General features: G+C 34.4%; 1 protein-coding gene across 3 annotated transcripts in view; it reads left to right on the forward strand.

Moving 5' to 3' along the window:
* Atp11c (ATPase phospholipid transporting 11C) overlaps positions 1 to 13,296 on the forward strand; it is a 230,789-nt gene that overhangs the window by 111,866 nt on the left and 105,627 nt on the right. For all 3 annotated transcript variants that reach the window (XM_055599591.1, XM_055599589.1, XM_055599592.1), the window contains 4 exons: positions 1,370 to 1,459; positions 3,615 to 3,695; positions 6,701 to 6,808; positions 12,726 to 12,854. In XM_055599591.1, the coding sequence (XP_055455566.1) occupies positions 1,370 to 1,459; positions 3,615 to 3,695; positions 6,701 to 6,808; positions 12,726 to 12,854 (408 nt within the window). The remainder of the gene's footprint in view (positions 1 to 1,369; positions 1,460 to 3,614; positions 3,696 to 6,700; positions 6,809 to 12,725; positions 12,855 to 13,296) is intronic.

The following is a 13,296-nucleotide window of genomic DNA, read 5'->3' on the forward strand; positions in this document are numbered from 1 at the left end:
CCCCTCCTACCCACAAAATGAGTACATAAAAGTTTTTTAAAATTAATTTTAAAAGTTTTAAAGCTATAGCATTAATTTTTATGCTCTAACACTTTGGCTTTCCAGTCGCTATATGAGTAGATATATTCTCATGAAATGTAAATGATTAGAATAGGGACTTTCCAATTATAAATTTAACCTTTTGATTTAAAGAGATTTTTTCATTGTGGTTTCAACTATTCTATATTGTGATATGTCCTACTACTGTTAATGTTTAAATGGCCCAAGTCCTTGAGCTTAAGGCATTAATAAGAAATTACATGCTGTATATGCACTAAGATTGTGTTATGCCTTTTATCTCTGTGCATATTTTCAGGTAAGATATGAAGACAGGTAAGACATGAAGATAAGCTTGGCTGGTACAGACAGTGATCTGAGGATGATCTGAACTCCAGTGATCAGCTCAAAGCAAAGGAGCTAATATGCTCATTCATTCATCTAAGTAATTTTTATTGATACTACCAGGCATTATTAGAAAGAATATTAAGGAAGACAATTAAATAACTTACCTCCATAGAAATAATTTTCTATTGAGGAAGAACACTTATTTAAAGCATAGAAATATTTACAAGTTATGGTAATTGTTAAACATAAGTTCAGAGTCTTAAAAAAAAAGAGAGACCAATTAAAATGTCTTAACAAAGTAAAACTTTTGTCAGAAAGATAAGCTACTCACAAAAGTAGAAGAGCAAGGACACCAGGACTGCAAATTTTCTTCTAATACACTGGGCAACTGTGTCTTTTTCCATTGGTTGGGGTCTAACCTCACAATCTTTGCTAAATAGCTCATTTAAATAAAGGGGTTACAACTCTGCAAACAAAAGTTTTACCAAGTCAGACTGAGAGATTAAAATATTTGCAGAAAGGTTTTACAAAGTGGAGGAGATAAAATGATTGGAACTCTTTAATGGTAAACAAAAACTTTATAGTGTATTCAGAAAAAGGCAAATATTTAATGTTTTTTATAGTAATGAATGCTATCAAAGTATGTGGTGTGATATAAGAGCATATAGCAAGGAATCTGTTTTAGGTTGGGTTGGAAAAATTAATGTAGTTCAATGAAATTCTCAATGAAGCTTCATTTCTGGAAAAATTGTTTTCTTTTTTAAAATTTATTCATTTATTATTAATTACAGTCTATTCACTTTGTATCCCAGCTGTAGTCCCCTCCCTTGTTCCCTAAAAAATTGTTTTCTATGCCTCTAAATATATGCTGATGTAATGTGTAGTGTGTGTTTTCAATTGTTAGATATACTGAATACCACTTTATGATATTATGATTTTTCACATTTTTATTTTAGTAATGCTTTTGGTTCTATCTCTTTTATAGTATACACTTTGGAATTTCCTCCCAAAGAATTTGTTTGAACAGTTTAGAAGAATCGCAAATTTTTATTTTCTCATCATTTTCCTTGTACAGGTAAGAATTCTGTGAACTGCTCCTTCAACATGGAGAAATTTGGTTGTTCAAATAATGTATAGTCTTAAGTTGTCCCGTGATTTAAACTATACTTGATTATTATTTTTAAGTAGAAATATAATTGCACTTCAAGAATTATATGATGTAATAGCTTTCTAAAGTTATATTAGAAAACTTATTGAAATTTTTATTGTTACTTTAATTTTTCATGGCTTTTATATATTTGTCTTACATATATGTATATTGTCTAATTTAATGATTTGGTGTATATCAAAATTTAAAATAATTTAAACTAACAGTTTAGTTTGTTAAGCACATTTTAGTTTATTTGAACACTTAATTACTTTTCTTTCTCATTACTCCATTCTCTGTTCTTTATTCACTTACTTCCTTGAAGTTTGTAAGTGTAGTAAATCAATCTTTCTCAGTGCTTCTTCTGTTTTGTATTTTAAATTTTAGCCATTTTAAATCATCTTGCATCTTTAATTTTTCATTTACTCACTATTTTAATACTATCCCTCATCTTTTTAAATGAAGCAGAAAAATGCCTATGATATTGCTCAATTGCTTTGTTGATGTTGAATGCTTTTGTTTGTATACTCTTGAAGCTTTGGCTAAATGGTACTATAATTCAATTTAGGCCTGCTCCTTAAAACCAGTTTGGCACAGAATACAGGAAAGAGTCAATGTGAGAGGTGAATGATAAAATGTTTAAAAAGGCACTCTTATGCCAATGGCCAGATGTATTAGAAACATAAAATACACCATGAATTTTGTTTGCATGAGTCATTCAGTTTATTGAATCATGTATTTAATTAAGTTCATTTAAACAAATATATGCTGACTGCCTATTGTTGTACAGTAGATCCCCAAAGAAAATATGATCAAAATAATGCTTTTCTCTGCCCTTAAGGAATTTATATTAAAGTTGTGAAGAGTCATGTATTCACTTAATTTAATGTAGTAAAAGCCACTAAAGATTCAGCAAACTAATATGACTATGCAGTGAATGTTACAAAAAAAATTAACTCAAGAAGAGCTTGAAAGGACTTCAAAAGTATATAATAGCTGAGCTGATTTGAAGGGTTAGAAGAGGTTTATGTAGCAGAGAGTGCCACAAGAGCATCTCAGGGATAGAGACAAGGTTGCATAAAGGCGTGTGCCTTATGTATGTATTTCTTTCTTTCAGGGATAGGCCTGCCTAGAGGTTGGAGATGATAATGAGATGTAAAAACAGATTATAGCCGCAGTTCTCCTCCCCCTCCCCTTGTGCCCCAATCTAGTTCTCTTTTCATATTTCTTATTTTGGTGAAAACAACGGTCACCTAGGCATGTTAATCACTTGCAAGACATCTGCCATCAATACTCATAATTCATTTCTTACCCAATCTGCCATTTTTTTCTTCCTGAATATCTTCAGTACTTCTTTCCACATCTCTTATTCTACCCTGATCCAAGCCATCATCTTTCACTTGGATTAGAGCAATAGCCTCCCAAGTAGATTTCTGGCCTCCATTCTTACTCTCTTCCAGTATGTCTTTCACAAAGCATTGAGAATAAATTTTCATGTTACCTTTCCTGTGTAAAATCTTCAAAGTTTCCCACATCCAACAGCTTTCTCTGCACAGTTTGACTCATGCCTGCCTCTCCAGCGCTATTTCACACCACACTTTCTGGGTACTGGTTTTCTTTATTTCCTTCTAGAAGAGAGACTTTGTGTATATTGCCCATTGTACCTGGGAAGCTTCCTTTGAGCTAGTCAACTCCTAACTACCCCATAGATCTTAGCATCTGTACACTGGTGTAGTGTCTTATTTTCCTTGTAAGCTTCAGCTATGTGAAAGCTAGGGCTTTTTTCCATCTTGTTTAGCAAGATCTCTAGAGGATGGACAGTGACAGTACAAGGGCTGGCAGAATGCTTCTCAGCCACTAGGTGGTTAAACAATGTGTATATTGTTGTAAAGCGGATCATCTAAGCTGGGATGAAAACTATTGCTAAATTTTCTTAAAGTAACTGTTGTATAGATTGTTTTGTTGTAATTAAAATTAATATTCATCTCACTAGGGGAAGGTATTTTGTCCAGAACATGTGCAACATTTAAATGCTACATGTGAGTTAATAGCTAATTTTATTTCAATTTAATTTTTTACCTAGGTCACAGTAGACACACCAACCAGCCCAGTTACCAGTGGACTTCCACTTTTCTTCGTTATAACTGTTACAGCAATCAAGCAGGTAAACTTTTTACTTAAACTATAGCTGTCAATTAATACAAGCTAGTTTGAATTTTCTTGTAAATGCTCTTTTTTTTATTTATATACTGTGGACAATAACTTTGATGGACTTAGTTTATATTTGGTTCCCATTGAAAACCTATTAAACTAAACTGGTAGCAACATCTTTTATTTATTTACTCTTTTCCTCCTCAATATTTGTTAATATGTGGAATAAAGATAATAGAAAGGACAAGTAGAAAATTCAGCTCATTAAGGAAATGGATTTTTACTGTTCATTAATTATTCTAATGTGATATGTCTTAAAATTTCTCATTCCAATGAATTTTAGTTATTGTTGCCTATAGTACAGAACTTAAGAACACAAATACTTGGGCTGGAGAGATGGCTCAGCTGTTAAGAGTACTGGCTTCTCTTCCAGAGGACCAGGGTTCACTTCTCATCCTCTTACATAGCAGCTCACAGCTGTTTGTAATTCTAGTTTCAGAGGACCTTGCACTTTCACACAGGCATACATGCAGCAAACAAACAAACAAACCATTTTAATTGAGCTGGCCCCAGGGAGAGAACATGGGTCCTGCCACTCATCTGCTGGCAAAATGTTATTATATACTGTGTATAGTTTACATTTGTACTATTCAAATGCTGATTTCACTATCCCTCTATCTGGTTGCAATCCAGGACATGGTTGTGTTATATTTATTCTAAATATCTCCTGCCTCAAGTTTGTGTTGTTCTCCACTTTGCCAGTAAAACACTCACCAGCTGATACTGGGCTCTAGAGAGAATAGGGTGGGACATCTGGGTCTAGCAAAGGAAGGAAGAAGAGAGAGGGATTGAGCTACAAGGAGAGGTCCAAGAAACATTGTGAGAAGAGACCTGGAGCCAGGCAAGGAAAGGTCAAAATTGCAAGTATGATGGGGATTTTGCCTGGAAGGAAGCTAGACTTGCTTGGGGATTTAGAGAAAGCTGGTATGGGCACTGAGCTGGCCCACCCCAAGATCTATATAGTCTGAAAACAGTTGGCATACGTGAAAGGGCTAGTCCTCCTGATCCAAAGCTACAGGATCTCCACCACACAAGGCAACAACAGAATAATCAGGAGGAGTTCCAAAGTGGGTCCAATATTGATGTTGTTATAGAAGCCAGAGATCTCAAACCAGACCAATGACTCATTGCAATGAACATTTGCAAGTAAAGATGAGTAGACAGAGGGATATACTGTGGGACCCACTGTGACTTACTATAGCTTCCACGACGACGAGATATTTCCTATGCTTTGTTTCTTTATTGTGTACGTGTTTTTATTTTAGAGGGGAAGTTGCAACCACAAAGAGTGGATATGAGGGGACAGGGAAATGATTGGGACTGATTTGCAAGATACGAATTTCATAGAGAATCTATAAAAAGTTTAAAAACAAATTCTTGAACTTACCACTAATACTGTTAAGATGGGTAGTACATAGGGGGAAACTTAATCTCTTTTTTTGTCAGAGCTGGTATACAGCCACCAAATTATGATGTCATTGTCTTTGAAGTATTTGGAGCATTTTATGTTCTAGTATCTTTAAAATTGTCCAAATAAAATTGAAAAATTAAACAGAAAACCGTATGTACAGGGCGGGTTAATTGTATAGGGACAAACCACAGCATCTGCTTATTTGCATACACATTTTAAGTATTACCAATCAACCAACATCCTTTCTGAAAGTACCTTAAGGAAACTTATAAATTGAAGGAACAAGGTTACCTTTCCTTCTGGGGTTACTTGATCTTCTTTCTTGCCTACCAGGAATTGTATAAATATTTTATCATGTATTTTATTGCTAAATAAAGATTTGGAATGTTCTTTCCCTTTGGCTGTTAAGAATACTTTTCTTATTATAATAATTTTTTAGTTCCAAGAATAGTATGCATAGTTTTCAAAGGATTCATTCTACTTCTAGTACTAGTTATGTCCTTTTCTTCATCAACATCAAAGAATGTATGCTATAAAATGACAGCCTAGTATTTTCATAGAGGGACAGAATAGGATTGAGGAGAAAAAGGAAAGAGGTTAAAAAAGCAATCAATAGATTTTTTTTCAAACAGATACATTTAAAAAGGAACAGATTATTACAATAAGGGAGAAAAAGGACTGGATATAGAAGAGGCCACGTTCAAATGAACATCCTGTTTCCTTATCTCATTTAGTTTAAATATATTCCTCACGAAAAACTCAAAGGAAAATGAGCCTTTAAGTATCTCTATGATTGTGGTTTAATTTTAAAAACAAATATTACTGTCTGTTTTCCTTAATCAAGTCAGTGTAGATTTTTAATTATTATCTCTATAATATATATAGTCCTGGCAAAACACTTTCAAATTTTCCTACTTTCTGCATGAGAAGAATTACATTTCTAAGTGACTAGGTTTATCAGAAAATAAAAAGTCAGAACACTTTTTTTTTTTTCAATTAAAAGAAAGATGTGCTGTAGAGATGACTCGGTATTTAAGAGCTCCAACTGCTCTTTCAGAGGACCCAGGTTCTATTCCCAGCACACACGTGGTGGCTCAAAAACCATCTGAAACTTTAGTTTCAGGAGCTCTGACACCTTTTTCTTGCCTCCCCAGGCACTGCACACTTATGGTGCACAGGTATACATGAAGGCAAAATACCAAAACACATAAAATAAGAATAAATAAATCTTTTCAACAAAGTGGAAGTAGTCATTAGGTTTTTTTTATTTCTTCAGATATATATTAAGGACAAGCATTCGTTGGAGTACTACAGGAATAAATCATAGTTTTTCATAATGAAGAGTGTTAAGGCTCTAATGCCTGTGTTATCTTTAATATATATCTGAAGAATAAAGGAACTTTACAATACAATAAAGCTATTTGCCTAAGGATTATATTTAAAATCTACCTCAAGTTCTCTAATAATATATGCATCATTGTATTTGTGGTATTCTATGTTGAAATTAAGAGTATAAAGTTAAAATATAATTATTCTTATCATTACAGGGATATGAAGATTGGCTTAGACACAGAGCTGATAATGAAGTTAACAAAAGCACTGTTTATATTATTGAAAATGGAAAACGAGTGAGAAAAGAAAGTGAAAAAATCAAGGTACTATTTTACTAGATTACTCTTTTTTAATACTATTCTTACTGGTGTGTGTGTGTGTGTGTGTGTGTGTGTGTGTGTGTGTGTGTATCATGGCATATGTATAGTTCAAAGGACAACTTTCTGGAGTCAATTCTTTCCCTTCTGACATGAGATCTGTGACTCAGAATCAAGTCATTTCACTGGCCTCCACTCATTTCACTGGCCTCCACTCAGGATAACTACAATCAGTCTTACATGGTAAAAACAAACACTTGAGTCAACAAATCAGGGAGGTGGTGGTACCTGCCTTTAATCCCAGCACTCTGGAGGCAGAGGCAGCCGGATCTCTGTAAGTTTGAGGTCAGCCATATCTACATAGGGAGTTCTAGGACAGCCAAGGCTTCACAGAGAAATTCTGTCTCAACTGCCCTCAAAAAGGAAAAAAAAATGTATAAAAATCAGTATCATTTATTTATATTCATAATGTTATATAACCACCATCACTTTTACATCATGAGAAAAGGAAACTCCATACTCCCATACATTATTTCTTCAACCCTGTCAACACGAACCTTTCTTTCTCAATGAATTTGCAGTTATAATATTTTAAATAATGAAATAATACATTGGATGAATATCATGTTTGATGTCTTTTAGGACATTTGAAAAATCTATTTGTGTTGTAGCATGTATCAATAAGTGAATCCTTTTGATCACTGGATGATATATTTTATTTATATACTACCTTTTCTTTATACTAACTAATATTTCTGTTGGGGTGCTATAGATATTGTGGCTATGAACATACAAGGACAAGTTTTTGTTTGGATATCAGTTTTCAATTCTTTTGCTGGGGTTGAGAATTACTAATCTTACCGTAATTTTTTTTTGTCTTACCATAATTTTTTAATGAACTACAAAACTGTTTTTGCACAGAGGGTGTACTCTTCATAGTTTCAGAGGAATGTGGTGTTCATTTTTTATTCAAATTAATCATTGTTTACTTCTACCAAATATGATCCCTGCCAAATGGCATTTAGATTTGACCACATAAAACATTTTCAGTTGTTAATAGATGTTTTTAAAGCAGTAAATTTTGCTGTTCTGAAAAGTTTTGTATTAACAGCAAAATTTAACAGAAAGTCTAACTATATAGCCAGTGCGCTACCACACGAGCACCTTTTTCTATGAAGAACATCAGTACGCCTCCCTTGGCACATAAAGTTTAGTTCACATTAGTGTTTACTCTTAGTGCTGGGTGTTCTATGAGATTTGACAAATATATGACATATATTTAACATTGTAACATTAAGCAGGATAATTTCACTGTCCTTAGTTCTCTGTCTTCTGCTTCATTATTCTTCATTCTCCCTTAATCTCTATGATTACTGGTCCTTTTACTACTACATGTTTCTTACATTTTCCAGAATATTATATTGTTGAAAGCATACCATATATAGCAATTTTTTCAAAAAAAATTGACTTCTTTATGTTAGTATACATTTAAGTTTCCTCCATGTCTTTTCATGGCTTGATAGTAATATTAATTTCTCTGAATATACCAATTTACTTGATTGTCTACCTCCTAGAGAGAATATATTTTGCTGCTTCCGATTTTTGTCAACTGTAAATAAAGTTGCTATAAACATTCAAGTATAGGTTTTTATGTGGATGTAAGTTTTCAATTCATTTATATGGAGATTAGTAGTGTATGTTTTCTGAAAAGGGCCTGTCTCTGCTTCTGTCAGACCTTTAATGTTTAGGTATTTGGGTCATTATAGTCAGGAGTTGGTGTACCTTTGTTTCTTTCGTTGTAATTATTATTTTTAATGCACTACTGGACTTTAAAATGTTTTGAAAGATTGATTGCAGTTATCCTGAGCTTTGTGCTGGGCCTGGGGAGCTGGCATGTTTTTCCTAATAGAACTTTTCCACCATCTTTCTTTAACATATTCCAGATGTCTGACTAATAGTAGATGCTTCTTTCTGTTCCCTGCTTCTCTCTCATAGAAATATGCTGTTATTTTTATTTGTTAGTCAACATGAAACTACAAGTAGAAACAGAGTAATTTATTTGTTCTTCTGTATCAATCTCAGTACTAGCTAAGCCCCATGCACGTGAGCTGTAGTATAGTAGTTTTCTAGTCTTTCAGTTTAGTCTCTTCCAGGAGACAGGTCTTTGATATTAATGGGTTTCCTATCTCATACAGCAGGTTGCAGTTTCTTTCTTCTACTTCTTCAACTTAGCTGTTCTGGTCCAAACTCCTCTCCAAGTTTAGTGATTCAAGCTGATTTCTCTCAGTTTCTGACTGAATTATTCTGCTTGGCCTCATTCTAACTTTGGTAATATATTCTAGTATTCTGGCCCCTTTTCATTCTCTGGCTTGTTCTATCTTCATCTGTGTCTAGCTTTTTCTCTCCAACTTTTCTCTGTAAAACTGCCTCCTCTCCTCCTTCATTCTCTGTGCTGTTCCTTTAAGTAGCTTCTCTTTCTTTTCTTCTCCTGGGAGTTGGGCATAGTCTACTCTATTAAATCTTTCTCTGATTTATCACTTTGTCTGCTGTTGAATTAGACATCACTTTCAAACATGGGTGCTTCCTTCTACAAACTTAACTTTACCTTCATTGTTTGGGATTAAAGGTGTGTACCAACATGCCTGTACCTAAAATTTCTTTACCTGAAACTTGCTCTATACTAGGCTGTCCTTGAATTGAGAGTTGTGCTTGCCTTTCTCTCCTGGAATTAAAGGCTGTTTCACCACCACCTAGGAAGTCTACATTCCAACCAGATCACACAAACCTAGAAGGTCTGTGGATGTGATCTCTTGCCAGATCAGACATATTCTGAATTAAAATTTCTCTACACACTTTTATGATAGTCATTTTTCCTCTGTGTTCCCGTGGTGTTATAAAATAGATCATCTAGCGTTAGAGAGATGACTTAGTAGTTAAGAGCACTGGCTGCTCTTCCAGAGGACCCAGGTTTGATTCCTAGCATTAACATGGTGGCTCACAATCACCTATAACTCCAGTCTCAGGGGGTTTAATGCCCTATTCTGGTTGAGGGCATTGTACACATGCCTTTTTGTAGTTCTCAGTGTAGGAACAACAAATAATCTCTTATTCTTATATGAGATATCTATCTATCTATCTATCTATCTATCTATCTATCTATCTAAGTCTGAGTGCTAAATGTACAAGGCAAAGGATAATAAGACCCATGGAGGAGAGACAGGACAGGAGATCTGTTTTATTTTTATTTTTAATTTATATGTGTTACTAGTTTGTGTGTATGTGTATGTGGTACACATGCATGTAATAGTGTCCATGTATGAAGATCAAAGGAAAACTTGTAGATGTCAGTTCTCTTCTACCACATGGGTTCTGGGAGTTGAACTGAGGTCATCTAGCCTGGTTGTAAATACCTTAACCTGGTGAACCATCTTGCCAGCTCTACTTACTTACTTACTTACTTATTTATTTATTTATTTATTTATTTATTTATTTATTTATTTATTTATTTTTATATTTATTGTTCACTTTGTATATTAGCTGTATTCCCTCCCTCATCTCCTTCCAGTCCCACCCTCCCTCCCTCTTCTCCTCCTATGCCCGCCCCTATTCCACTGATAGGGGAGGTTGTCCTCCTTTTCTATCTGACTCTAGCCTATCAGTTCTCATCAGGACTGGCCAGCTCCATTTTAAATTTATAGAGGGACTGGAGAGAAGGCTCAGAGGTTAATTGCTGCTGTTGCAGAGGACCTTGGTTTGGTTCTTAGTACCTACGTGGCTCCTCACAGCTATCTTTAACTCTACTTCAAAGGTTCTGGCATCCTTTTCTGGTTTTTGCAATCAGCAGGCATGCATGCAGTATGCTTACATACATGTAATCAAAACACTTGTACATATTTAAAATGCTTTTAAATGGTAAATAAAATGAGTTGATTCATTCTCTTTCCTTACAATTGCCTTCTCCTTTGGCTTCAGGGTGAAGCCTAAATTCTTTAGCCTGCCAAGCCTGTCCCATTGTGATATTTCGTCTGTATATTTAACTATAGCTATGGTTTTATCATAAGTATGTATGTACCTCAGGAAGAATACATCTAAGAAGTAAAATAATTAAATGCCTAATGCTGGTACTCTTATATACTTATTTATATTAACAAAGAAAGCATTTTTCATTTGAATAGGTCTAAAATTCCCATATTAATCTCCTAAATCATACTATAAAATAAAAGAATTTTGTGTATTAGTTGAGCATTCACAATAAGCATATCTAGATCTATGGGATGGGCTTTGACTTCTCTTAATGTACTTGTCTGATGTCGTTATCAGCTCTTTCTCTTTACTTCTCTTGTATATTCAGCCCTCTGGTGAACTTTAAAAATAGTGTTTTGATCAAAGAGTAGGCCAATCAGTTCATGTCAGAGGCAGTCCCTGTTCCCATGACTATGGAACCCACTTGGGCACTGAACTGCCATGGGCTACATCTGTGCAGGGGTTCTAGGTAATCTCCATGCATGGTACTTGGTTGGAGTATCAGTTTCAGGAAAGACCCCTGTGCTCAGATTTTTTGGTTCTGTTGCTCTCCTTGTGGAACTCCTGTTGGAGGAGCAGCCTTACCAGGCCACAGAGGAAAACAATGCAGCCACTCCGATGAGATCTGATAGACTAGGAACAGAAGGAAGGAGAGGAAGACCTCCCCTATCAGTGGACTTGGGGAGGGGCATGTGTGGAGAAGAGGGAGAAGGTGGGATTGGGAGGGGAGGAAGGAGGAGTTTATGGAAAGATACAAAGTGAATAAAGTGTAATTAATAAAAATTAAAATTAAAAATTAAAAAATAGTGCTTTGTAGATTGTAGTTTATTTTTGATTAGTGGTAATAGTCTTGTAGATTTTGTGGGTTGTTTTAAAGGTTTGCTTTTATGTTGTTAATTTTAAGCAGGGTCATTTTCTGTGTGGTGTGCCATGAAAATTTTTAGGAAGTGTTATCTGAAGGACTTCTTATATCCTTCTCAAGAAATATATTCTTATATTAACAATCTGTAAATGAAGTAGTTATATTGAATTATTAAGTATAATTGACATCCATAATATAGTTAATATGTGCCAGACACATTACTTAATGTTATACTTGTATCATTATCGCAAACATCAGTCATCAGCAGTCATTATAATCATCGTTAGTTAGATTTATGACATTTACCTAAGGTCATATCATTTAGTAACAAAGCTGGGATATGAACTCAGGTTTGAAAGTCTTCACTTTATTATACTTTGTTTTCTCCATCACTGAATTGTTTAAGATGTAATCTCTCAAGTTTTTTCTCTTCTTGGGTTCAGGGTACTTGCTGATAAGAGATTGTTATTGCTATATTAACTGATTCTTCTGATGGATGAATTCCTGGAAAGGTGATCTACAGAAAAGCCCCCCCACACACACACAAATTATTGGAAAAACTAATGCTTTACTCAGTTAGCCGAGGTTTTCTAAACACTAAAGAAAGATCTTAACAATCATAACTGCAGATAAAATATGCTGAAATATATATGGTTCAAAGTGAAAACATGTAGGTTTTTGGTCATAAAGCACCTAACTTGAAACCTATAGATTTTCTTGCTTTATTCTTGAAATGGCAATAGTAACTATCTGATTATATATCAGTGCCAGGAATATCAGAGAACACAGAACACATGGTTTGAAGAATGTTTATCGTACAACAGTTTTGATAATTCTGAAGGTATCCTTAATTCTTATCACCTTAAAGATGATTCTGACTGTTCAGTAATAGTTTCATCTCTTTGCATATTGTCTAGGATGCCAAGATGCTCTCAAAGCCCCAGATATGTAGATGTCTGTTAAAAAAGTTTTTTGCTTTAATATGCAGAATGCTAAATGCTTTGTTTAGAATTTAACACATTTGTTCTATTATTTTAGGTTGGTGATGTAGTAGAAGTACAAGCAGATGAAACCTTTCCCTGTGATCTTATTCTTCTGTCATCCTGCACAACTGATGGAACCTGTTATGTCACTACAGCCAGTCTTGATGGTGAATCTAATTGCAAGGTAATGGAGACTAAACATGACCTGAGGTCTTCTTTTTCTCAGAATGGTTAATGAGACAGTATTGTCTCCTAACACTCCTTAGATACTTACCTCATTTTGTGGAATTTTTGTACTTGTAGACAGCTGTTGCATAATTATCTTTTAGCTTCTAAGTAAATACCTACCTTGGAGAAAAGGGTTCTGTTTTGGGGGTTAGGGTTAGAGCCATGCGCTAAACAAAAGCCATCACAATTTTTATAGTATCACTTAAGTTTAATATTTTTATAGTTCCATTAACACTTTATATAAACATTTTTTGTTTGTGTTCTTATTGTTGTATTTAGAACTTCAGGCTTATATATGCACAAAGAACTTCGAGAGCTTTGTTACCTCCCTAGACCTTTATAAGTGAGAACACTTGTGAGCTAAAACTACGTAACTACAAAAACAACTTCAAGTATTG

Source organism: Psammomys obesus, unplaced genomic scaffold (assembly GCF_907164565.1).
Source record: "Psammomys obesus unplaced genomic scaffold, mPsaObe1.curated_primary_1811, whole genome shotgun sequence".
Lineage (NCBI taxonomy): Eukaryota > Metazoa > Chordata > Mammalia > Rodentia > Muridae > Psammomys > Psammomys obesus.